This window comes from Drosophila sulfurigaster, chromosome 2L, assembly GCF_023558435.1.
Source record: "Drosophila sulfurigaster albostrigata strain 15112-1811.04 chromosome 2L, ASM2355843v2, whole genome shotgun sequence".
NCBI classification, from domain to species: domain Eukaryota; kingdom Metazoa; phylum Arthropoda; class Insecta; order Diptera; family Drosophilidae; genus Drosophila; species Drosophila sulfurigaster.
In genome coordinates, this window is record NC_084881.1 from 22086349 (window position 1) to 22112767 (window position 26419).

The following is a 26419-nucleotide window of genomic DNA, read 5'->3' on the forward strand; positions in this document are numbered from 1 at the left end:
TCGACGCTCGACAACTCAGTATTAAAAATGAATATTCCCTTAAACGCTGAGATACAAAGGGACCACGCCTTCCCATTGTCTGAGCACTGCAGAAAAAATCGCAGGAAGTGCCACAGAAAACAAGTGAAACATTAAATAAAGGCGGATGGGAACGAAGATACTCTGTGAAAAGGAAAAGTATATGAAAATGGAAACAACTTACGAAAATATATTCTGCATACCCTTTGCTGCTACAACTAAAGGATATTTATTGCTGTAATAGCCTCGAGTGTTTACAGCAATCCATTGGCGCCTCAAACATCAAGAAACAATAGTTAGTGCTCGAGTGCTCTAAATAGTTTTCTGCTTTAAAAATGTTTAATCTCGTTGCAGGAAATCCTGCTGGGCAGAATCCTGACAGCCATTGGATGTCCTGTCAGTTAGACAATTGAATGTGGTCACAACCTGTGACTGCGACGACGACTGCGACTGAAGTTCAACTGTCTTTGCGCTCTCTTTTATTGGATTCCAGTTTGTGGTGGCCACATTTATTTTGCCTTCAACTTGCCAATAGTTCTTTGTGGCTCTTTCTGTAAATATGAGGGAGACTAAGATAAATAGAAGTAGCATATCGAGATGGAGCTGCTGGCCATGCTGATACCAGTCAACATTCACCTGTCTCTGGGTCATCTTTGCTGACCAGCAGCAGCTGCAACAGCATCAGCAGCTGCCTGAGGTTACCAAAGTAATTTCCTACCTCGTCTGCTGTTTCTTGAGTTTACTTTGGATGTGTGTGACGAGGACTTAGCAAATATCCACCTGAGGGATATTGCTGTTTTTCGGGTAAATAAATGGGATAGCCAAATTCGGTTGCGGGGGAGCAGCAAATGTGTAAATATATGCGAGTATATTTTAAAGTTATTAACTGTAGGGTACTCGATTCTTTTATACAATTTAAAGCACTTCAAAGTAAAAATAATAATCTGTTTATATGCGTCACAATTGCAATTGTTATGGTATAATTTAAATTATATTCGAAGTTAGAAGTTTTTAGTCAGTTGTTGGGCCATGGAAAACAAACAAGTCAAATTTTATATAGTCTGGATTTGTGGACTATTATTATACATATACCTTGTAATTTTCCTTTGGCAGTTTTCCAAGTTCTTGAAATACTGTAAGTGAACATTTATTAAAATAAAGAACTACTTTTAAACGATTTATTTGTAGCCAATGATGTCGAGACCTACCAAGAACAACAACAGTCCAGTGAAGGTAAGTTGATAATTAAAATAATAATTACAGCTAATCATTTGCTTGCTCTTGCAGAACTCTTCTTTAATGAGGAAAGCATAGAGAAAATAAAGATTCACATAATTAGTATTAATAAGCAACAATTGGTGCTCAATGAGGAGATTTATGGACCACTGACAAATGATTCTGTTATTGTTCTCATACAGGTGAATTATTTAAAATACTATTTAATACCGCTAACACAGATCTCATAATTGCAGGTTCACAAACGTATTGAGTACTTGGAGCATTTGATTTATAGTCTGTCGCTAGCTCGAAATATCTCGCAGGCCTTGTTGATTTTCTCGCACGATTATTATGATAATGTCATAAACGATTTGGTGCAATCAATCAAGTTTTGCAAAGTGATGCAAATATTCTATCCACACTCAGTGCAAATGCATCCAAATGAATTCCCAGGCGATGATCCTAACGAATGTTCGCAACAGAGTTCAATGGAAGGGTGAGCATAGAAATAAATTGCTTAATGCAAATCTAAATTTTATTGTTATTCATCTATCTAAGAAATCCCTTGAGTAAATGCAATAACGTGTTACACATTGCGAATGTTACGCAGATGAAGCATCATTGGTGGTGGAAGGCTAATATGGTTTTCAATGGACTAGAAATTACCAAGCATCACAAAGGTGAAGTAATTTTTATAAATTAATTTATTTTTATTTATTTTTTAGTTTTAAAATTAAGGAAATTACTTATTTTTATTGTGAATACCAGCTTCTAGATGGTTTTATGATTTCTTGTAATTGCTTTTCTCTAACTCTGTTTTAATTTTTTTCGTTTCTAGGTCTCGTTTTGTTTCTGGAGGAAGATCACTATGTGGCCGAAGACTTTCTGCATGTGCTGTTATTAATGCAGGAGAGTAGAGGAAATTTGTGTCCAGACTGCAATGTGTTGGCACTCGGTAATTATCTAAAGTCACTTCAGTACTTTACATACCACAAAAAGGTGAGTTAATAACCATATTCTTTAGTTGACTGTCTATTATAATTATTGTTTTTAGGTTGAAGCCGAGCCTTGGTATGTGGGCAAGCACAATATGGGCTTCGCCATCAATCGCACACTGTGGACTAACATAAATCGATGTGCCAAGTCCTTTTGCAACTACAACGATTACAATTGGGATTGGTCACTGCAACACGCCTCCAGTTGGTGCCTCAAAAGACAACTGCTTGTTATGGCAATCAAAGGAACGCGAGTCTTTCACATAGGCAATTGGCAAGTTGTTAAACTAAGTTGAGATATCGAATACTAATTTGAATGTATTCGCAGTGGCTTTCATCATTCCAGCGACGATTGCACTTCGGTTAATCTCATTACAAAGGTGCAACTTGTATTGAAATCAGCTCGAGAAGCCCATCAACTCTATCCCAAATTTCTGAGAATTGTGAAACCGCTATTGCTTAAAAGAAATCATTTGAGCACACATTTCCATAGCTACGGACGTTGGGCTGATCCGCGTGATCATCAACTTTGCCTCAACAATACGCTGCCAAATCGCTAAATATTGCTTGCCAAATAAACAGACTTTCATGCAGTTGACAACGCATAATAATTATGCAGGTAAAATTTGACCGGCTTAGATATGCGGCTTTCTCTCTTTTTTTTTCTATTTTGCGCATAATTTGTGTGTGAAAACTTTGCCGAGCTTTGCGCTTGGCGTTTTTACAGCTGAAACCCTAATAGAAGCTCAACCGTTTGCCCTGATAAACTTTCAAATTTGCATGCTAATGAATGCCGCGAATCCCCAGCCAGGAGATTGCGATGAACTTTTTAACCTATGCTTGTGCAGCGAGTTTCACCTGTAACCCAACTATACTATGCTACAAACATACATATACCATGTGTCGTAGAAAGGTGAAATGAACGATTTCTTCCAAAAGATTACACAACCTAAACAGCTGCATATTTTTGCATTTGAAATATTCGTGCAATTTAAAGTGGCAGTTTCTCACAAAATATGCCAAAGTTCTGTAGAAATCTCTTAGTAAATTACTTGCATTTTTCTTTCATATCAAATAATTATTTGTACTCCGCAAAATGCTGTTGCAACTGTGTTGCACTCGCTTTGATTTATTGCCTTCAACCGCAGATTGAAATTGAAGCACTGCCACCCAGATGTTTCAATTCCGAGTACTTAAAACTCTCGGCATCAATATCGCGTTATTGTTATTGCTAACGTTGGTTTTGTTGGTTTTTGCACAGAATTTATTGTTTACTATTTTGTTGAGCATTCGTTGTAGCAAAGTATCGATAATGGCTTTTATTTATCGCTGGAAATTTAGCTTGTTTTTCATTTTTATTCGCACAAATTAATTGCTAGTTGTTAGGTTTTAAGTGAATTTTCTGTTTAAACTGCCATTCAGCTGCAAATTAAATTATTGCAACTCGATTGCAGCGCAAACGTTCAATATTGCCAGTTTAGAGATTTTGGGATTATTTTATACGCTGCGATTTTTATGCTGTGTCAGCTGTGAAGTATGAAAGCAGCTGCAAAAATTTAAGTGCCAGTCGAGTGTGAAAAATCCTTAAAATCTTTGTGGCTTTTGGATTTATTTTATGCTCTGCGTATGAGTTATTTTTTACAAATATTATGAATAATGTTTTTGGACATAGTTTGAAATTATGTCGCAGAATTTTATTGTCTTTAAACAGAGACAAAGCTTGAGTAGCTTATACTGAGCGTTACTTACATCACAAATCATACGATACTGGCAATTGTAAATTAGATTATTGGATTACGCTGGCTCTCAGCTGATAATGGAGTTTGCTTTGAAGTATCAACACAAAAGCATCAAGCGGAGTAAATGGAGTTTTGCTTTGATATCTAATAAGACCAGTGCAAAAGAATAAGGACAAAGCTTAAGCAAAAAGGTTCGCAATGTAACTCAAATTAATAGAAAAGGGATGTCTGAAATGGCATGAATTCAGAATGTAGCTAAACAAGCTCCAATTTCATTTTGTACATTTTAGAGTAAACCTTTTCTTATAATTGCCTCACCAATTTAATATTAAATGACAAAAACACCAAATGAAAATATCTCTTAGTAGCAAAAGAGTTAAAGTTTCTTTAAAGCCCACTACCAGATTTTGCCACTGCTCAGTTGTGAATGCCATTAGAGAAGTTTTTCGCATCAGATGCATTAATTTACTCTCATCACGTTGGCTGTTTGCATAAATCAGCGTTGACTCGGCTGCCAGCTTCAGAATGACGTCAGAAGTGAAGGCCTTGGATTTAAAGCTGGACAACTCGTTAAACATTTTTAGTGTAGTCAAATTTAATATGCGGATCTACTCTTATTAAATTATGAATTTTCAAACTAAAATTTATTTAATATGTTGGAAAAGGGAAGAACACGTTTTCAATATTTGGCTGTGATTTGCGTTACTGCATTCGTGAGTATGATTTAAATAAATTGCTTAAAAGGGATCCGTGTGTACTTTTGATTTTGTCAAGCAATCAAAAATTCAAAGTATGCAATCTCTCCACTTCCCTTGAGTCATGTTTTTGCGACATAAGCATAATCAATGGCTCGAAACTGAAATGGATTCCGAGTTTCGGCAAACTCGAGGGTTGTGTGAGTATGTGTTTTGTTTTTTGTGTGTAACATTTCTGCATCATTAAGTAGCTGAGCAAGTTGAGAATATGCTAATAACTGAGAAGCGTTGCGCATACGCCTCGTTGTGCTCTAAGGATACAGTTCTGTAAGTGAAATGCTGATGTGTGTCTTAAAGGATAGAGCGTTTAAATCTGCATACGAATCCAGACTAAACGAAATTCTCATTTAAAGATATAATATTTTTCTGGTTAAACTGTATTTAAGTGGCTTTGATACTATTTAAATGTAGGATAATCAGTAAAGTGGTTGGCGAGAAGATAAATATAAATTGTCTGTTAGCATGTGCAACTAAGCTGTCATCTTGAATGATATTTCTTTGTGACTGCGTCACTCAAATAAATTAGCAAGAAAGCTGCGCTGATGTATGCTTAGATTGCGACAAAAATGTCTGCTTGCATTTAAAGTCGCCATTGAAAATGGTAAAATGGAAGAAAAGGTTCAAGGATGGATACAACAGTCATACATGGAATTTGTTTTTTTTTTTAAAAAAAAAATTTTAATTTCCTTTTTTTTTTAATTTCCCCAAAAAAAAATTTTTTTTAAAAAAAATTTGGGGAAAAAACAAAAAAATTTTTTAAAAAGGTTTTTAAAATTTTTTTAAAAAATTTTTTAAAAAACCAAAAACCTTTTTTTTTTTTAATTTTTTTTCCCCTTTTTTTTTTTTTTTAACCCGGAGTTTTTTTTTTTTTTTTGGGGGGTTTTTTTTTAAAAATTTTTTGTTTAAAAAAAGGGTTTTTAAATTTAAAAATTTTTAAAAATTTTTAAATTTTTAAAATTTTAAAAAAAAATTTTTTTTTTTTTTAAAGGAATTGGGGGGTTTTTTTAAAAAAATTTTTTTTTAAAAAAAATTTTTAACTTGGGGTTTTTTGGTTTTTTTGGGTTTTAAAAATTTTTTTTTTTTTTTTTTTTTTTAAAAACCAAAAAGGGGTTTTTTTTTTTTTTTTTTTTTGGGTTTGGAAAATTTGAAATTCCAAAAAGGGAAAAATTTTTTTTTTAAAAAAAAAAAAAAATTTTTTTTTTTTTTCCATTACAAAAATTTGAAAAAAAAATTTTTTTTTTTTTTTTGGGTTTAAATTTTGGGGGGAAAGGTTCCCTTTTTTGGTTCCCTTTTTTTAAAAAATTTTTTTTTTTCCCGGTTTTTTTTTTTTTTTTGTTTTTAAAAATTTAAATTTTTTTTTTTTTGGGGGGGGATTTAAAATTTTTTTTAAAAAAAAAAAGGGTTTTTAATTGGGGGTTTTAATTTCCTTTTGGGTTTTTTTGGGGGCCCCCCCCTTTTGGGCCTTTCCTTTTTGGGGGGTTTTTTCCCCCTTTTTTAAAAGGAAATTTTTTTTTTAAATTTTTTTTTAAAAAAAAATTTTTTTTTTGAATTTTTAAAAATTTTTTTTTTTTAAACCAAAATTTTTGCCCGGGAAAAAAAAAAAGGGTTTTTTTTAAATTTTTTAACCAAATTTTTAAAATTTAAAAAAAAAAATAAATTTAATATTTTTCCCTTTTTAAAAAAAAAAAAAAAATTTTCAAAAAATTTTTCCCTTTTTTTAAAATTGGGTTTTTTGTTAAATTTTAATTTTTTGGGAAAAATTTAAAATTTTTTCCACCCTTTTTTTTTGGGGTTTTTTTTTTTTTCCCCCCTTGGTCCTTTTTTTTCCCAATTTTTGGGGGTTTTTGCTTTTTCCCGTTGTTTTTTTTTTTTAAAATTTTTTTTTTAAAAAACCAAAAAAAGGGGGAAAAAAAATTTTATTAAAGGGGGAAATTAAAAAAATGGTTTAAATTTTTTTTTTAAAAATTTTGGGTTTTTAAAAAATTAAAGCTTTTTTGGAAAAAAAAAAAAAAGGGGCAAATTTTTAAAAAAAATTTTTAAAAAAAAAAAATTAAAAAAAAAAAAATTTTTTTTTTTTTTTGGAATTAAAAAAAAAATTTAATTTTAAAAAATTTTTTTAAAAATTTTTTTTCCTTTTTGGGGAAAAATTTTTAAATTTTGGGAAAAAAAAATTTAAAAAAAAAAAAACTTTTTTAATTTTTTTAAAAAAAATTTTTTAAAAAATTTTTTAAAAATTTTAAAAGGTTTTTTTTCCCAAAAAAACCCCTTTTTTTTTTTTTAAAAAAAAATTTTAATTTCCCAAAAATTTTTTTTTAAAAAATTTTTTTTAAAAACAAAAAATTTTTTTAATTTTTTTTGGGGAAATTTTTTTTTTTTGGAAATTAAAAAAAAAAAAAAAAAAATTTAAAAATTTTTTTTTTAAAAAAAAAAAGGGGAAAAAAACCCCGGAAAAATTTTAAAATTTTAAAAAAAAGGGTTTTTTTTAAGGGGGGAAAAATTTTTTTTAAAAACCCAAAAAAAAAAACCTTTTTAAAGGGAAAAAAAAAATTTTTTAAAAATTTAAAAAATTTTAAATTTTTTAAAAAGGGTTTTTTTTGGGAAATTCCCCCCCCCAAAAAAAAAAAAAAAAAAAGGGGAATTCCCTTTTTTTTTTTTAAAAAATTTTTTTTTTTTTTTTTGGGGTTTCCAAAAACTTTTTAAAAAAAAAAATTTTTTTAAAAAAAATTTTTTTTAAAAATTTTTTTTTTTAAAATAAAATTTTTAAAAAAAATTTTTTAAAATTTAAAAAAAATTTTGGAAATTTTTTAAAAAATTTTTTTTTTAAAACTTTTCCCAATTTTGGCCAAAATTTTTTTTTGGGTTTTTTTTAAAAAAAAAAAATTTTTTAAAAATTTTTAAAAAAAATTTTTTTTTAAAAAAAATTTTTTTTTTTTAAAAAATTTAAAAAAAAAAAAAAAACCAATTTTTTTTTTTAAAAAAATTTTTAAATTGGAAAATTTTTTTTAAAATTTTTTCCCCAAAGGGTTTTAAAATAAAATTTTAAAAAATTTTTTTTTTGGGGTTATTTTTAAAAAGGGTTTTTTTTTTTTAAACCTTAAAAACCCCCAAAAAATTTTTTTTAAAAAAAATTTAAAACCAAAACCAAAACGCGTTTTGTGTCCAATAAATAAGATAATAAGGGTTCGTAGAAGCGCTGAATTTTCACGTCGAAACTATAAATCGACATGATTTTAATTAAAATGGAACAACAGTAGAGAATGAGGATTCAGTTTACGAAAACTGTTTTTGGGTTCGCATAAATCGTGGCCTAAAAACTAATTTCATTTGATAAACTGAATGCGAGTTGGGTTTCATTAGATTTTTAACTTTATTGGATCCTCTCTCTCCCATCTTACTTAAAGTATTGTACACCTGTCGGATTATCTAGCTGAAAACTATGACTATGATTCCTGCATTGATTTAGCTGTCATTCCTATCAAATTATGTTTTGCAATTGAATTAAATCTAGCGCAAAATAAAAGTTTTCGTTTTAACACTTTCTGTTGGCGATTGCTAAAGTATAAGACCAACTTTTTATTCATATTGAACATTCTACTTTCAAAGTAGTCTCTGCAAGTTTTTCAACTGAGTTATTAAAACTAAAGTGATTTTGAGGTTTCCCAAAAAAAAAAAAACAAATGGAAAAGCAAAAATGTGCTGACAGCACAGTGGTTAAAGTTTCATTAAATAATGGGAAAAGTTGATTTGATTACTACTACAAAATGTTTATGCAAATCTTGGAGATTCAAGACGTTGGTTATCAGTTATTAAAGACGTGCCAAAGTAATCAAAGCATCGTCAAATTTGGTTTTATAGCTGCCACACTCATAATCATAGTCTTTACTCGATTTTTTTTTGGAAATCCATTACGAAATGATGACCAAGTCTTTCTTACAGCTGAGTAAATAATATTAATCTTGATGTTGATGCTGATGGTGATGTTGATGCTGATGCTGGGTGCCTAAGCCACACAAAAAGCTTACAGAATTCATCACAATGAAATCAACGAAAATGAACAGCTGAAAGGCCAAGTGAAAATGCTTTTGTGTGAATGGGCCAAAGGCAAACACTCTCGCAATTGCACAAAAAGGCCCAGAGAACACACAAAGGCTAACTGAAATTGCTGTGGCTAATAACATTATTGAATGAAAATGTGGCACGTTTCCCACTTTCCCTTTGTTGTTGTTGTTGACCCTCCCAAACCATCGAAACCAATTTACTTGTGCGTGGTGTAAACAAATAAAGAAGCTCAACTAAAACCCCAATCAATTGTATTATTTCTATTGCAGTGTGCAGGCCAAGCAAAAAAAAAAAAAAAGGAAATAAAAAAAGAAAAAATTCTGAAGAAAACTCGAAATTGTTTGACCATTCAGGCTAAACTCAAAGCTTAGCAACGAATTATTTGCTATCGCCTCGTTTAATATGATTTTAATTAGAAATAAAAAGTTTTTCCATTTCCTTTAATTGGCATTGATAGAAATCAAGGTTTAATTGCCAACACTTTTGAAGCTGCGTCGACGATTTCTTCAAACAACTAATAAATATCTTATTAAAAAATAAAATACAAAAATGTTGATTGACCTTGTAATTATTTATCCTTAGCTGTCTCTTGAGTAAGTGAAATTTTTAATGTCATTCAGTTCGAGCGTGAGAATTGACCTTTAGACCTTTATGTCATACTTGTTATTTAATATGTTAATTTTATTGGCATAATAGATTGTGTTAAACCATCTCGATAATTGACCTTTCTCCATTGGAGCAGTATTGAATTAAACACGAATTGAGTGCCATTTTAGTAAAATGGCAGCAGCATTTATGTCATGTTTCTTAATTAAATAAGCGAAGATAAACGAACATGACTCTAAAGCATAATTACGAGTAAAAAGTAAGTTTAATTTATATAAATTTGTACATTATTTATAGTTAATATATTTGAATAATATATACTTATGCTTATGAGAATCTATATAGTAGTTATGTAACTATTTTAAGAGCTTAGCGTTTGGGTTAATTTCGCATATGGTCAAATTAGCCTTTAATTTATGTGTATTTTAATAATGATTGATTACTATAAATTTATTGAAAATCTCTTCCCAACTTTCCACTTTTATCCGTGCAATAATTATTTCCTTTGGAATTAATTAGGGTAATGTTATCAAATAAAGCAAGGTTTCTATCCGCCTCCCTTTTACCCACCGCAGTGTTTACCGATTTTAATCTAAAGTGCGAACTCATTTTCCATTTCACACTTGAGTGCAGTAAGCATACACACACATATGTGTTTGTGTGCACAGACATGCATAACTAAGTATAATGTAGCTGACTTGTAAAAGCAATGACAACATTCAAAGTACAACTACACCAACAACTCTGCGCTTATCTCCTCGCTGCTGTGTTTGCTGAAAGGCGGAAGGCTGCGACAGCGAACGCGTGACATTAACTTGCTCTTAAATGCAGTCGAGAAATACGACTCACAGTGCAAGAGAGATGGAATAAAAAGGCAATGTTGCACTTGAGTTGCGTGTTATATGTATTAAAGAGCAGGCTTACATTTAAATGAAATTCGTTCAGCATTTAAAATAGAAAACTCGAAAAACTTACAAATCTAAAGAGCAGCGCATCCATTTAAACAAACAAAAAAAATAGCCAACAATTACTAAATAAAAACATATCTCAGACATTTTTCTATATTGATTGCCTAACCGTTGGGAAAATGAATGTCACAATTTTTACGAGCATAATCAATTTGAGTTGGTCTTTGAAATCGAATGTTTTTTGCAAGTGTTTCACACATTCAATTAAACAATTCCCAACCTGGCAACAAAAAAAGAATTTATTCACTAACAAAATTGTTCAATTGCATTTTATTACAATTATTTGCACAGCTCAACTCTAAAGTACTTTGCAATTTAGTTGCAGGGGAAAAAAAACGAAAACAGGTGCTTTACATGTGTATGGTTTTAATTACTGAGTACTAAATGCGAAAGCGGAAGAGCAACAACAAAAATTGTGAAATAAAATTAACGTTCACACACTCCATAAAAATTGTGACACAATTTGTAATTTCGTAAAACTTTCTAGCATAAATTGTCAAAATAAAATGGTCATAAATTCGCAGACAGTTTCATTTGTCGCTCCTACATAAAAATTAAAAATACATTAAATACAAATTGCAGTCTAGTTAAGTGGAAGGAAAAGGTAAGAAGATATAATTTGGAAACCTCATTAAGCAGAATAGTGTGTAAAGAAATATCTATTCTAATGACAACTTTTAGAATTAAATTCTATTTCTTTAGCTCTACAAGAATTGACAAAATATGATATTTATTTTCCTACTAAACTCTGAATTTTTGATAAGATGTAAATAAAATTAAATCGACAAAATATGAAATGAATTTCAGTCAGGCCACTTGAAACTTTGGCCTTTTGCCTGGCCAAAGTTTTTTTTTGGTTCAAAAATGCCGCATTGACCTCAGAAAATGTTGGCCCAATGAGTGTTTGAGTTATGTGCGTGTTAAACAAAAAAAAAAGAAAAAAAGTTCGCACACTCAGCGAAATTTTCAAATTGATTTCGCTAATTTGTTGTGTGAACTTTTTCTCCTCTCTTCTTCGTTGTTGTTGTTGAGATGGCGCAGACATTCACTTAAATTTAGATTTACAAAGCAAACAAGCCAAACCAGCCAGCCAGCCTCAAGAGCCTCAACCGCCAGCCGCAAAAGATATTTCAACCGAATAATTGGCAATTTTTCACAAGCACGTAAAAACAATGCCAGATTCTTGGCGTACGATGAACCCCTTGAGAGGCTGTACACACAACACACAACACACAGCACACAACAAAATGCAATGGGGGATCATTAGATGTGCTCACATGTCCACGACAGCTTCTTTATTTAGCATACATTGAGGCGCCCTCTGTAATTGAAACAACGCTTGCCACCATTTTGCATTAACTCCATTCATGAATCAAGTATTTACGTATACGTAATAAAAAGTGTGGCAAAAACTGTCCCAGTTCTGATGGCAACATGTTGCAAACGAACATGTTTGATGTTGCATCGCATTGCAAATTTCCCTCTATCTGTTAAGCTGAAAGTCTTTGATTAAGATAAGCGATGGAAAGCCATGTTAAGAGTTTAGTTCACAGCGGAAGTTAGACGAGTGCGGTTCATAGAACGGACATCAAGTCGAATAAGTTACTAATGGTGTCAGTGTGATTTGATCAATTAATTAGTTACCTTTAAAATGCAAAGAATCTAACGAAATTGAAATTCCTAACAAAGAGTGACAATAATAAGCAGATTTATTATATATAGTGAAATTGCAAACTGCAACGCTGCATAATTTAAATAAATAACCAAATCACGTTTCATCACTACCGAAAACGAGGTATTCATTTCGTTTAACCAAATCAATAAATGAAATCCATTAATATGTAGACCAACATACGGGCCGACAAGCGACAACCGACAAATGTCAGATCGCATTTAACGTGTATTTTCCGCTTTAAATTGCGTATACGCCTCGTGTGACACTTTGCGCAAACTTGATAAAAAGGATAATTGTGCGCAAAGAGTGGTGTACGACAAAACCTCTGTTGGGAAATAAAGCATAAATTCAGTGTGAATCCATGCCTGGCTACTGATATCCATAATTATGCCGAGTTTCAGTTCATTTCGAGCACAATGAACAGTCCTCGTTCCGCGGCGTTTGTTGTTGTTTAACCTCATCTGCATATATATGAAAATGGGTGTGTTCGAGACAGACGAGTGTGCTATCCGGATATTTTTTGTGATATTGAATTGCATTTGCAGGACGGGTCCGTGAACTCGCCCGTTTGTTTTGTTTTCGTTGATAAGCCGCTTTGGCCCCCATTCAAAATATTTTGGAGCTTAGGGCAAATTTAAACATATTATTTGAAAGACAAAAAATAGTTTTTAAATGAGTACACTTGATAAAATATTAACTTTACAATGTATATTGCTTTCAAAATACATTTTGGCCGCTCTTTATTAAAACAATATAAATGAAAGTCAACTAGAGTCATTCATAATAGAGTCATTTCAATTTTTACTCGTTTTCGAAATTAGCTGTGACCACATATTTTTATAATTTTTGACAATTAAATTAAAAAATGCAGACTGTTAATAAGAGTAGCGAATATAGAATATATTTAAGAGCATAAAGAGTGTGTGTTAAAAGCATAAAGTGAGCTAAACCTATGCATTATTAATTTTACGCGATTGATAGCATAAGCAATTAATTCTGTGATAATCAGATGACCATTTTAAAAATAAAAATGTGTTTTATTTAGAGCTTGCTGGAACTGACTAACCAATGTACAAAAAGAAAATCAAGTTAAACTTAAAATGAACAACTAAAGTTCTTCCAAATTTTTCTCTTTAAAATTCTCCTAACAAACCAAAAAAAAATTCAACATAAATTTCCATTTGGTTCTTTTGATATTGGATATTAACGCCATTTAATGATTTAGTGTAGTGTCCGTAGTATTGGAGCATCCTAATGACCGTAATTTACGCCGTCTGTTTGAATGTGTTTTTGTGTACAACGCGACGTATGAGTAATGTGCTGCGATTGTCCGCAACGTTAACTTTATGACTGTGTCTGTGAATCATAAAATGTCGCTTTTATTTATGCGGCTTGAATTTTAGTTGCTTTCAGCACACGTACACAATGATGGCATAACGAGCATCAAATCGAGGAGAGAGTGAAGACCTACAAATGATTTTTACACCTGTGTGAGGTAAACAACAAGTAACGTCTGGAATCTCGTTCAGCAGAGCAGCAAAGTCGCAGCCCCACAGAGCACATGACCGCGACACGAGCGGCAACAAGAACGTGACACATGGCGATGTATTTCTATGCCAGTAAAATATCAGCAATCGCCTGCGGTTCACGTTGCAAGCAGAGCGTGCTGCAAAAGTCGCGCGGTCAACGCGATCGTGATAAAGCCAAGTTCCAGCATCGTTGCCATCACAGTAGCTCCTCCGAGAGTGAAGCGAGCCTCGACGAGGCGTGCTGTGATATATCTGCAACTCAACCGGATTTAAGTGTCATCTCGATTGATGTGGCCAATCCAATCTTGCACTCCAATCTGCCACTTGGTTTCGAGCTGGGCAATGAGCAGCTGCGACTGCGGCGTCGACACAGCGCCGAGCAATTGAGTGCACAGGACTTGGAGCAAGGGTTTCAACAGTTTGAGGTAATGATTTCAAGTAGTTAACTATTTCTTATTTATTTGCATATTTTCTTTATTTAATTATTTTATCATTTATTGATTTATTAATCATATTAAATCTAGTATTAAACTTGCCTATTGTACATTATTTTTTACCAATTTCAAACATGTGCATGCTTTAAATATTTCAAAATTTATTTATTAGCTTATTGAAATTCCCATTGCAGCTTAACAACACGCATTTAAAAGCCACAGGCGGTAGGGATGATCCTATACAATATGATGTACCCAAAAATCCGCACAAACGCAGCCAATGTGATATCAATTTTGAGGCAATTCAGCAACATTTACTACTCTCTTTTTTTATTTACATTTACTTATTTACACCAACAAATTTTGGATAACATTTTATTGGATAGTTGTTGAATAGAAAATTTATTTATTTATTTACTCTAGAGCTCGGTTTTGGGTTCCGGCGGCATCATGTACATAAATGGTAGAATAGTTTCTGGACCGCTAGAGTCTTTCACTGAGGTTCTCATACCCAAGCACGTCATCGACTTAGATAAGGTAATTCCACATTTTCTTTTGTGGTACAATTTAAACTATTTTAAATTGCAAATTGAATTTATGCAGTTGGCCTACTTCCTTTTCACTTTTCTTTTATTCAATTCACCTTCAATAATTTGCAAACTGAAACTGTTTGTTACATTTTTTTGGTCACTTGCCAAGCGCCAAAATTTATAATTTTCTTGGCATCGGTCAAAGCCAAAACTCTGAACGCCTACGCCAAAAATGCTGGCAGTTCAGCGAAAAATAAAAATACACAGACAAAACCTTAAGAGTGATTAGAGCAAGCTTATGGTAACTGTGAAGACAAGTTGCCAGAAATGATTACAACATTTGCTAACATATCCTGTGGCTGCTATTAAACGCAACCTAATCACTCGACATGCTTAGAAATATGTGCAGAAAATAAGCGAGATAATGTTTGTGTTTCGCAGGAATTTCTGTTCTCATTCTTATTATGCTCACGTTTATTTCTACGACCTCATGAGCTGTTGGGCAAACTGTTGGACTCGGTACCTGAGAGTGGATGCCTCGAGGCATTGGTTGCCCTACTCTCCGAATGGACGCAAAAGTTCCCTTATGATTATCGTGACGAGCGCATGATGAATCATGTCAAACATATCGTTGTCAGGTACAATTTGTATTTGCCAAATCTCTATTTAATACGACTAAGCAAATAATCATTCCAATTGCAGATGCTCGCATACTCATTTAGAAGCCATAGTCTCGCAAGTACTAAGTGCCTTACTTAACCGTTTGACTGATTTAGAGAGACATGAGGGCGATCTGCGTGCCTGCCAGACCAACAACGACAAGGTGAGTTTATCGATACACATGTAACAGAGGTGGAGGCTAGTCGATACACACTATGGTATATAAGTGGAGGGTCTATCGACTAACCCTATGGATATCAGTTGGCATTAGCAAGTTGACAGGCATTCGGCATATCTGTATCAACAGTCGTCAAAAGTAGAACAGTCACATGTGAAGCGGCCTTTTGTAATCAAAGATTATCCCGATAACTAATATTATGTGCATATGTATATACTTGTTTGGGCAAAGCTCTTCTTTAACTCATTCACTGTGTGAACTAACAACACACAGAATAAAATGTAAAATCTGCATTTTTAGAGCATACACTTAAGTAAAATAAATAATGTAAAAGCAACAGCTAGGCATGCAAAGTTTACAAAATAATACAAATAATTCTATACTTTTAATGAATTATTATATAAATTATTTTAAATCGTATTTTCCGTTAGGTGGCTGCACCCCTCAAGTGTCTGACTGCCACACAATACGCACAAATCTTATGCCGGTTGGAAAAGAAGTTGGCCAAGCACATTGGACCCGAGGAGTTTTTGCAGTGCAGCAACTTGGTGTTAATGGATAAGCAGGCAAGGCTTTAATAGTAACGAAATCTTTAAGACAGTTATCAACATGGTCTTTCTGCAGAAAAAGTGGGACCAGCCTGTCACAGCAACGGGATCGCAAGGAGCACAGGATCCGAAAAAGACTTGCAACCTGGAAACATATTTGGATTGGTCGTCACGTCTGCGTCTGTTTGTCTGCAACGAAATACTGCAGGTAAGATTAAAGAATCTCTTAAGAGATTAATCTCAACTTTCTGTTGAAAATTGTATCTCGTTTATAGTGCAGCGGAATTGAGGAACGCAGCCGCACCGTGGAGCTGTGGAGTGGTGTTGCTCAGTATTGTCTGCTGGTGGGCAATTATAATAGTGCTACGGCTATATTGGAATCTTTAGAGTCGCCTGCCATAGCTAGACTTAAAGTAACAGTAAGTTCTGAGCATGAAATCCAAGCAAATTTAATCATTTGATCGCATCTTCGTTCCAATATTTATGTGATTACAGTGGAGCAAATTGCAAGTGACATGTCAGCAATTGGATTGCATGCAACGACATGCCGAGGGCCATGGACATTTATGGCAAAAGCAGGCAATCGTCTTAAATGAACAGCAGCAGCTAAAGACTGATAAGCAGGCATCATTATTATCGAGCTCGAAGGAGACTGTAGACGAAGCGACAGCAGCAGCAACAACAATAACAACCTCGTCAAGCAGTGGACAACACAAGTTGGATGGCGAAATTTCGTCCATTTCCGGTATGAATACAATTGCAACACCAAACGAGGACTTGCCGCAAATAATGATGGCTGTGGCAGCTACCAGTGGCAAAGTGCCACCAACGACAATAACAGAGACGGCAACAGAGACACCAACATCAACAGCAACGAAAGCAAGAGCGAGTACGAGAACAAGTTCTGGCAAACCGAATGATTGGGTTGTTATTCCGGTGTTTGCGGATATTGTTAAATTGGCACTCGGCGAACGCGAAAACTGTTTGCATCGGTAAGTTTGTTTTTCCTCTCCCTGCAAAACTTATTATTGTTCGCATACGTTAGTTAATTGCGTGTGGATTTTGATTAATGTATTCGTGTCGGCGAATATTAATCAATTTTTTGTTCGAAATTCATCAAGTATATTAATATACTTTTAGTGTTTTTAATTTAATGCATTACAGTCTAAAATTGATGGACATTTATTGTATAATCGATAATATTAATAGTCTCAAAAAAAACAACAAAATTAATTGAGTGTGAACTGGAGAGTAAATCTCTAATTATTCCTGTGCAACAAAAAACTATGACACAAAAACTACATTAATTCAATTAACAAAATAAATTGCTTTGTGGAGACATTAATTTTTTATAATGCAATGAAAGTAACAAAAAACGGTATTAAATGGAGAGTTCAAAGAGATAAGCTTTTAATTGCTTATTACAGTACTTTTAAAACTCTCTCTTTAAAAAATATATTTTTTAAAGCAAATTTAATATTGTATCCATTACTTTGACGTTTTCGTTTCAGTTTACCCAATGGCCACATCGATATAAACGCCTTTGATCGCATGGCTGCCATTGTTGGGGCCTTCACCAAGCACATGCAGGCCATGAAATCGACACAGACGCCATCTGGCGACGAGTATGAGCACTTCTGTTCCCATATGCAGCAAACTACAAAACTTGCCGAGGCTGGTAAGTTATATTACGCTCGTGCTCGTGTCAAACTTTAAACAGCGTCATAAGAGTTCTGCACTTTTGTTATTCCTACATTTTGTGAGAACTTTTTCCGTGCATTTTTTTGTTGTTGTTTTTTCTTTTTTTATACCCGCTACCCATAGGGTAGAAGGGTATTATAACTTTGTGCCGGCAGGAAATGTAACAGGTAGAAGGAGGCATCTCCGACCCTATAAAGTATATATATTCTTGATCAGCGTCAACAGCCGAGACGATCTAGCCATGTCCGTATGTCCGTCTGTGTGTCTGTCCGTCTGTGTGTCTGTCCGTCTGTCCGTATGAACACCTAGATCTCAGAGACTATAAGAGATAGAGCTATAATTTTTTTTCGACAGCATTTTTATGTTTGCACGCTGATCACCTTTGTTTCAAATTTTTACCACGCCCACTTCCGCCCCCGCAAATCAAAAAAAATCGAATACCAAGCGTAATTTTAAAGCTAGAGAATTTTGGCATATACAATAACTACTATAGTAGTTACGATTCCTCAAAATTTGGTTACGATCAGATAAAAATTGTGGAAGTTATTAAAGAAATACTTTTGTATGGGCAAAAACGTCTACTTACTAGGGGTCTGAGTTGCTTTGGCCGACAATCTGGTACATTGTGCCGTCTATGGTATATTTTGAATGGTGTACTATATCGATATACCAAACATACCATTTGGTATATTTTTTAGTATTTTCGGTATATTTTGAAAATAATATCGCAGTATTTTGCCTTTATTAAAAATGGGTAGCGGGTATCTCACAGTCGAGCACACTCGACTGTAACTTTCTTACTTGTTTTTTCTTATTTTTGGTTTTTACCCTGACACTTGGCGACTTTTCAGTTTTTGTTTGTTCGCTGTTTGCAACTTTAAGTGGACCACGGCCGAATGTCTGCTGATTTGACAAAAAAAAACAGCCAGCAAAAGTTGTGCGGCTTGCCTGTGTGAATGTTTGAATATTTACGCTACTTTTTGAAAGCGAAAGAGAACATTTCACATAATACAGCTAAGAAACACTATTAACCTAATTATGCAATTAAATAAATCAGAGTTTAGTTTAGCCTTTCATATCACTTTCATCACATTTAATCGCATATTTTCCTTAAAAGTTTTTTATTTTATTTTATTTATTCATTTACAGAACTAATGATGGCTTCTTTTGAATGTGAGGAACCCAATAATGCCGAGAAACTAATGTATGACTTGAATTAACCACAATTCGGCTGAAGTTCACTTGAAGGCAATGGAGAAGCGTTGATGAATTCCTCTGTTTGATATCAATTTCCTGCGATAAAAAGCATCTATAATTAGGTTTTATATTGAGATAAATACTAAGTTGTAATATATGCAAATAAAGTGATGCCATGATTGGATTAGATAATTTCTATAAAGTTGCAAACGAGTTTTACTTCAAACATTTTAATTGCATTGCATTTAGAATATAGCTTAATCTCGAGTGTAAAAATACTCAACTGGACATTAATTAATCAATCCTTGCATTACATTGACAATTGACTTGTTTCTCCTACACAGCGTACGCTTAAGTACTTATTTTCTTTTCAAGAGAAACTTCGCTTCTTAAAACCTTCAATTCGTTATTTGATTTCCCCAAACTGATGACAATTAATGTCATTTAGCATAGAGTCTCGTGTCAAGCCTTGACATTATTATGACAGTCTTTTCTCCGTAACTATTACAATGTCACTTGCAGTGTCATGTTAGTAACATCAACGGCAATATAATAGACTCATATTTGCAACGACAAAAAGAAATGACAAAAGTTCTAGGGACGTTAATAACAAGTGACTGAAAGCAATTTTGCAAGCGAGAGGGGACAACAGCTTCTCAGTTAACTTTGCGGTTAACATACACAATTATTTATGGCCAACCGTTTGGCATGGACCTCGTATAGGCAAGGTTAACCGATGGTAAAGGCCATTTGGCCAAAGGTTGACTGCCTGGTTGCTTGGTTAATAGTTAAAAGTTCGCCGGCAGTGGGTCATAAAATGGATGAATGCATGAATGCACAGTGAGTGCAATTCAAATACAACTAGAGCCAGTGGGGCGGAGGCCAAATTGTAAATGCCTGCACAGTTGACTGGGTAAACACGTGCAGCAGCAGCAGCAGCAGCAGCGGCACAAGAAGTAGCGACTGCTCTGTAGCCATGTCCTTGCGTTATTACTGCACAATAAGTATAAATATTATTTAAAGCATGAAATTAAAAAAAAGAAATAAAACTGATGAAATTAAACAGTAAATACAAGCAAAATCTAAAAAATTAGCATATGAGTAAGAAACCATTGAATAAATTCATTATCACCGGCAGTTGTCACTGGCAGGACTTTTACTTCCGACTAGCCAATGTCGAATAATTTAAAAGTTGATGGCAACTCTGTGGATTTGGTGCCATTCATTAGCATGCAAATTTGAAAATTTATCAGGTGCTGTTCGTCGTCCTTCTTTACTACTACTATCACGACACGGACCCGGTAAACTGCAGCTGCAGGACAAAGTTTGACACACGAATTATGCACAGGCAGCAACAGAGCATAGTGAACAGTGAACACAGGAGCAAACTAGTTGGATGGCTCCAGTTGTTTGCTCTTGCTTTGCTCGTTCATGGTCATCACGAATATGTGCGGTTATAATTATCTGAGCATTATTAATAACTGTCTACACAAAATATGTTTGACTTCATAGTGGATGAACAGACAAGCTGGCAAGCATTAAGCTTGTTGTAACAACAGAATGAGGCATCTTCTTCTGTCTAAGCTAGCGTGATTGCTCAATTGCAATTATTCAAGAATTTAAATTGAGCCTTTAAATAATTTTCTACATTCTACTTATTCCGTGTTATTATTATTTTTTAGTTTATATTGCCAAATTCAAAAAGCTAGTCACAAATCATAGTAACGACATCGTAAAATATTATTTTCTTTTTCCAACACACTCTTGTGCTTTTTTTGATGCATTTGGATGACAATCAAATGAACATTTTACACTTTCTGCAGACACATAAAAGTGATATACGAGGCGTTGCGAATTGAACTCAAAAAAATATACCGACTTACAAATACAAATATTTTAGTTGAGAGAATTTTTTGAAAATGAATTTAAAATTGAGAATTATTTGTTAAATGTTTATCATTACTAGGTAGCTAGCAATATTGCTAAATGTGTATTAATGTACAGCCTAAAAGTAGACTTCAATATTGCAAAGTTTTAATTTGTAGTTTCTCAACACTTGACATATGCCGCAAGACAGAAAGCAGCTGATTTATCGATACAGACAACAGCTGATAATGATACACAAAATTAGGAAAGAACACGAATTGAATCAAAGCAGTGAAACAAATAAATATTAAGTGTGATTAATTCAACAAAGACTTCAATAAACTTACAAAGCTATAAAATGAATGAAGTTAATGTTGTCGATGTGCTGAAGGAACTCTTTGCCGATCCAATGCCGAATCCCTGCCCATTCGGACAACGCCATATGCCATTTGGTACTGAGATATTAAGCAACGAAATGGAAGAGGACTACGTCCCATACAGTCCCGTAATGTGGGCTGATCCTCTAATACCTTATAGCATTACAATGGGAGCTAAGCAAATTGCTGTAAGTTCAATGCCTGCCGTTCAAGTTGGTGTCGGAATAGTCTCAACAGCGCCATCAACTCTCGAGTGGTCTGAGCTTGGATTGCGTATGAAAGAGTTGAACAAAACTGAATACAGGAATTCCGGAACACTGTGGGACTTATTACCTCGTACACGGACTAATCCTCTATGCTCATTAATAAAATTTTGCAACCCGGAATCGATCGACGAAGCAGCAATGGTTAGATTGCTCTTACTTCAGGCCATCACAATGGAACCAGCTTATCAAGTCAGAATCTCCGACTGTCCACATCTATTCGCGTTCAACACCAGAGTTAAAGAAGGATCGTGTAGCGTAAAATGGACACCAGCTGCGGAATGCAGTGATAACTTGCAAATCGGAACGCAAACAGCAACAAGCACGCTCTACTTTCGCACTCTTCATGAATACGCGGGGCTTATTGATGGATTTGCCAATGAAAACAGTTTTCTGCGAGATGAAAACAAGAAAATAATAAGGGAAGACTCTGTGGTTTTCATTCCTGTCAAGTCTTGTTGGAGGGGACAATCTTGGCTACTGCCATATATCCTAGCATTTACCACAACAAAATGGTGGAATCATGCTGCTGTGATCAGCGTGGAGATGATTGATCAAATGAAAATTGAACTAATGCCTCGGGCTGCCACAGTTTGTATTCCCGGAAATTATGAAAGGATTTGTTTAGTTGTTGTGGACAGCTCAATGTCGGTCGAAGATTACAGGGTTGGCCATGGCATCGCTGCAAAACACGATGGAGAAACTGAATTTGCAAAGAAGGTAATGTGTTATTTAGGTAGAACCCACGATGCAACCGCTAATAACAATGTTGCAACTGATGTTGCCATGGCCATTAATCATATGTGTGAGTTTATGTTCACGGCCAAAGAGTTTCGAAAAATTCAGTTGCGTGCTGCGGTTCTATGTACTAGTCGATTTTGTGGCTACGGCGTATATCCAAGTCGTAAAAGTCCCTCAAAAGCTGCTGGAGATAATGAAACGGAACGCTCTCGCATTGCTGGCGTCTACAAGTACAATTGCCAGGAGGATCTTATGATTGGAGACTCCAAGTTACTTGATATGGCCACATTAGACGAACAAACCTTGAAGTTGGTGCTAGAAAATCGACAACATTGGCGAACCGATCCACTTGGATACTTTGCATTTAGTAGCGTGAATATCTCAAAAGATTCTGCATTCCATCATGGAATTCATTGCCCGCAGTACCAATTAAGCTTTTGTCCAAATATCACTAGAGTACTTAAAGTGTGTGATGTATTTAAGAGAGAACAGTTTAAAGTGAGAGAATCTATAGAGCTCTTCAACACTACGACTGCCTATGGATCTTTGCTGCTGGGTCTTACAAATTGGGCAGCTGCTGAGTTGGGAGTTACTCTGTTTGAACACAATTTCATGGGGGAGTATGATGACTATGCCGCTCATAAATGTTTTCAACTTTGGCCAAACATCACACAGAATTTTGTGATTCATTCAGGAAGTGAAGGTCGAGTTGTTGACTCTGCTAACCATCACAAAATATTGGGCATGGCAATGAACTTGACGGTGTGGCCGAAGAATATAACTAAATCATGGTACGATACGCATTATAGCTGGAATTGCCCTTGGTGGTATGCGGCTGCAATAGCGCAAAAGTTTGGTAAAGTCTTCAATATCGCAAGTAAACCCAATGTCGAATACAAACACGATAAAGGCTATCTATTTGGCTGGCAGATCGACCAAGTGCACTCGAATCCAACTGATTTGACTGTGTTAACACAAAGCTGTCAATACGAATGTAAATTCATTGACATAATTACACCTTCAGCATCGGGAGGAAAAGCAAGAAACTTACTCAGTTGGTCCCCAAATGCCTACATCGATAACCAAAAAAATCGAAATTGGTGCGATTCATTGCATGGAATTTGTGAGCTAAACACTGTCGTATTTCCCAGAGCCAGAAATAACCACTCACAAGCATTTGTGGACAACTTAAATCCAATTATTCCAACAATACGCAGAGGTCTAAAATGGCCATACATAGATGCAGACTGGTTGCGTAGACTTCAACTTCCTGGCTCTCCATCGGACGACTTTAGCTCTGATAGGCTACTCTAGAAGGTGAGTTACTCTTTTTGTTTTTTATGTTTATGAATACATTTTAATTGTTTGTTTTTTTTGTTTGTACAGAAGCATCCATTACCCAGTTTCTTATTTAACGATACAGTGAAATTACATTTGGATTCTGGTCCCCAACATTAACAAGGATAAAAAAACTGAGAAAGAAAACATAACAATATTATTCTTATTCAAACTTTGCTGCACTCAATTCTAACAATAAATAATAAAGATATTATTGACCCATAGGCATATACTTAATAATAAGGCATTGCTTATAATAATATAATAGTTAATCTATTTATCTTTACAAATTTGCAGCAAATTTGCACATTAGTTTTGCTACTCAATTTATTTTGTGAAATTACAGTTGGTGACGCATAAATAAAGAATTTGCGATTCTCATTTTATTGTGTATTAAAATTTTATCATTAGGGAAATGAAAAACTAAGGCTTATCAGCCAACAAATTTTACGCAATTTTTGCATACAAATTGTTTAATTTATTGCATTGATAAAGGTCCTAATTTCAGCATTTGGATTTTAACTAAAAAAATAAATAATGAAAAGCATTTGCAAAATTCAAATTTTGTGCAATTTTTAAAATTTACAGTCACGTTCTGGGATCTATCGGTATTTTTGCCTAAGCTTGGCACGAAAACAATTTCCGCAAAGAAAGAAGCAAACGTTTGGGAAAACTTTATCCTTTGGCATTAGCAAAACCCCATAATGTTCTTTCATGTGAAAATTTTAACACTTTTTACTTTCAATTTAATGCTGCCACAGCAAATCAAGTTATAACCACAACTTTAAGAGCCCTGTAGAATGCGTAATATTATCTCAGACTACCTGCCATTTTCTATTTATCGCGTGTTATTCTTTCATTCGTTTAGAGTTATGGCCAACATCAACTTATGTATTTGTTAGCCAGCACAGACTCTCTGCTCTCTGTCTGGTGTCTAATGAAGTGTTGGGTTTAGAGCACTAAAAGCTTAGCTATCTGCTGTGGCAGTGGCCCAAGTGCAGTCAAGTTTAATGGTGGCAAAATGTTACTGAAATTCCTATGGAGTAAACTGAGCGCATTACACAAAGGTGAGTTGAACGTATCGTAAATTGAGCCTATTGTGGTCTAGTTGGCAGCAAAATAACGTGGAGTGGATTTAAACGAAAGGTAAGTGTGTGGTATCTTTAAAAATGAATTGCAAAATATAATACTTATGAGAGAAGTTTAATACGGTAGCGCAGGAAGGTTACAAATCTTGTTAAAATATGATTGTTTGTCACTAAGGAGTAAAGTAATATATAAAGATTGATAAGGATTCAAGCATCTATATCATAATATATATATTATACATCGTATATAATACTGCTTTAAATAAATGTATTATGTACAGAGCGTAAGCGTTTCTGTAAGCGTTTGATAAAATATTTATCAATCTTCTCCATATCTGCAAAAATACTTCATTACAATTTGATATATGCATTTCAGACATGGAAGCCAATCTCAGCCATAAAATATAACTAAAACTCACATTCAAATATTTAAATTCGAAATTCATTAAATAGAATTGAAGGTCTAGTTAGTTGCTAGTATTCTTATTCTTTAGATTTAATATTTTTTATTATCTCTAAGTTTACCATAATTGAAGAAAAGGAAAAAAAATTACATAACGCGTCAACTGATTAGATTAAAAGAAAAGTCTATAAATTTCCCCAATGTAAATTTCAAAATAGAAATTTAAAAAGTAGAGTGTTCTAAATGATTGCAAAAAAGGCATAACAAAGAAACGTCATGAATGTAATTAATTAAATTATACAAAGTGTATATAATTTTTCTATAAGTATACACAACAATTTAAATTGTATAGAATAGAGTGCAGAATGCATAAAGTGTTCAGAAACAATTCAAGTAATGAAGCAAAAAGAAGTATATAAATTACATAAATCTCCATTCAGTCATCTCATTCCAGTGTCAGTTAGTCAGCACAAAGAATTATCTACTCGCTTGTATGTTAGATGCGTGTAGTGTGAATATCCTTGCCGCTGCTGCGTGTCAAGTCCATGGCTATTCTGCTGTAAGCTGTGCATGCGATATGACATGTGATGTAATGGTGGTTGTGTTGCTGCACAGCACAGCACAGCACCCAAAGCATATAGCACACAGCACACAGAACATACTGTCAAGTGGCACTCATTAAAATGTCAATTACCCATTTGTTTATGCCGCTGCTCAAATGCCTGTTGACTGCGTGTCGAGGGGCGATGGTGAATGCGTGTAGTACAAACACATCAACAACAAGATGCCACTCGGACGCATAAACAGCGCTAATTGGTACATCCTTCCGACAGGATGTCTGTTGTAAAGATAGTTTCCGGTCAACATACTATACAAGTGCTTGATGCTAATGGTCGGTCATGTTGTTGTTGCTCGCTAACACACACAAATAAAAAGGAAATTGACGCATATCACAAAACGCACCGCAAGTGAAACTTGCTTTCTGTTGAAAAAAGCAAAAAAAAAAATTAAGAGCTGCTATCAGTAAAACAAACACAAGATTTTAAGCAATCTTTTGATAAACATTTAAACAATTATAGTATACTTTGTATCAGAAGTGAATGCACATAAGATAAACAAACTTGTCGAGCTAGCTGATCATCCAGCGAACCGCTAATGAAACCACAGATATAAAAACAAAAGCGACCAAAATCATTGACAATGCTGGAGTAAAATTAAAACAGAAAACTAAAGCAATTGTTGCAAGCTGCAACACGAATCGAATGCATAAAACATGCGGATAGCAAGGACTTTTTTTATCCTGTTGTGGGTGGTTGTAACTGTTGTAAAATTCATTAGTTTTTGTTTGTAAAATGATTTAAGTTTAATTAATATTGCAGCACACTCGATTCGAGTGGAATATGTTATGTGGTCAATGCGATGGTGTAAAACATTATGTTATTTTTGTAAAATGTGTTAAAGTGATGTTCAGTGCAAATTTATTGATTTCTCAGCACTTTAATTGAAAGTTGGTATATAACGTATACGCTAAGT

General features: G+C 34.0%; 2 protein-coding genes across 4 annotated transcripts; both read left to right on the forward strand.

Moving 5' to 3' along the window:
• Positions 1-970: 970 nt before the first annotated feature.
• On the forward strand, positions 971-2862 carry LOC133848136 (alpha-1,6-mannosyl-glycoprotein 2-beta-N-acetylglucosaminyltransferase-like). Its single transcript, XM_062283564.1, has 8 exons — positions 971-995; positions 1207-1251; positions 1306-1436; positions 1491-1732; positions 1795-1916; positions 2075-2235; positions 2291-2505; positions 2560-2862. Exons 1-8 carry the CDS (start codon positions 971-973, stop codon positions 2789-2791), a joined length of 1173 nt encoding a protein of 390 aa, XP_062139548.1. The 3' UTR covers positions 2792-2862.
• Positions 2863-11914: 9052 nt separating this feature from the next.
• LOC133849134 (ras-GEF domain-containing family member 1B-like) lies at positions 11915-19009 on the forward strand. Of its 3 annotated transcripts, XM_062285030.1 has the most exons (12): positions 11915-12153; positions 13437-13987; positions 14191-14295; positions 14420-14533; positions 14968-15164; positions 15229-15349; positions 15796-15930; positions 15989-16120; positions 16188-16331; positions 16408-16904; positions 17424-17590; positions 18763-19009. In XM_062285030.1, exons 2-12 carry the CDS (start codon positions 13631-13633, stop codon positions 18831-18833), a joined length of 2040 nt encoding a protein of 679 aa, XP_062141014.1. In that variant the 5' UTR covers positions 11915-12153; positions 13437-13630; the 3' UTR covers positions 18834-19009. The 3 variants fall into 3 exon arrangements, with proteins under 3 accessions (XP_062141014.1, XP_062141028.1, XP_062141020.1); XM_062285044.1 differs by lacking the exon at positions 14191-14295; XM_062285036.1 differs by lacking the exon at positions 11915-12153 and having other exon boundaries at positions 13215-13987.
• The last annotated feature ends 7410 nt before the right edge of the window (positions 19010-26419 follow it).

What these genes read in the sequence shown, in the direction of transcription:
- LOC133848136 (XM_062283564.1), top strand. Translation starts at nt 971, where the DNA reads ATGCGTCACAATTGCAATTGTTATG. An exon ending in TCACAATTGCAATTGTTATG is followed by an intron (nt 996 to 1,206) that starts GTATAATTTAAA and finishes ATTTATTTGTAG; the next exon opens with CCAATGATGTCGAGACCTAC. An exon ending in CAACAGAGTTCAATGGAAGG is followed by an intron (nt 1,733 to 1,794) that starts GTGAGCATAGAA and finishes CATCTATCTAAG; the next exon opens with AAATCCCTTGAGTAAATGCA.
- LOC133849134 (XM_062285030.1), top strand. Translation starts at nt 13,631, where the DNA reads ATGGCGATGTATTTCTATGCCAGTAAAATATCAGCAATCGCCTGCGGT. An exon ending in AATGTGATATCAATTTTGAG is followed by an intron (nt 14,296 to 14,419) that starts GCAATTCAGCAA and finishes TATTTACTCTAG; the next exon opens with AGCTCGGTTTTGGGTTCCGG. An exon ending in TCTGCAACGAAATACTGCAG is followed by an intron (nt 16,121 to 16,187) that starts GTAAGATTAAAG and finishes TCTCGTTTATAG; the next exon opens with TGCAGCGGAATTGAGGAACG.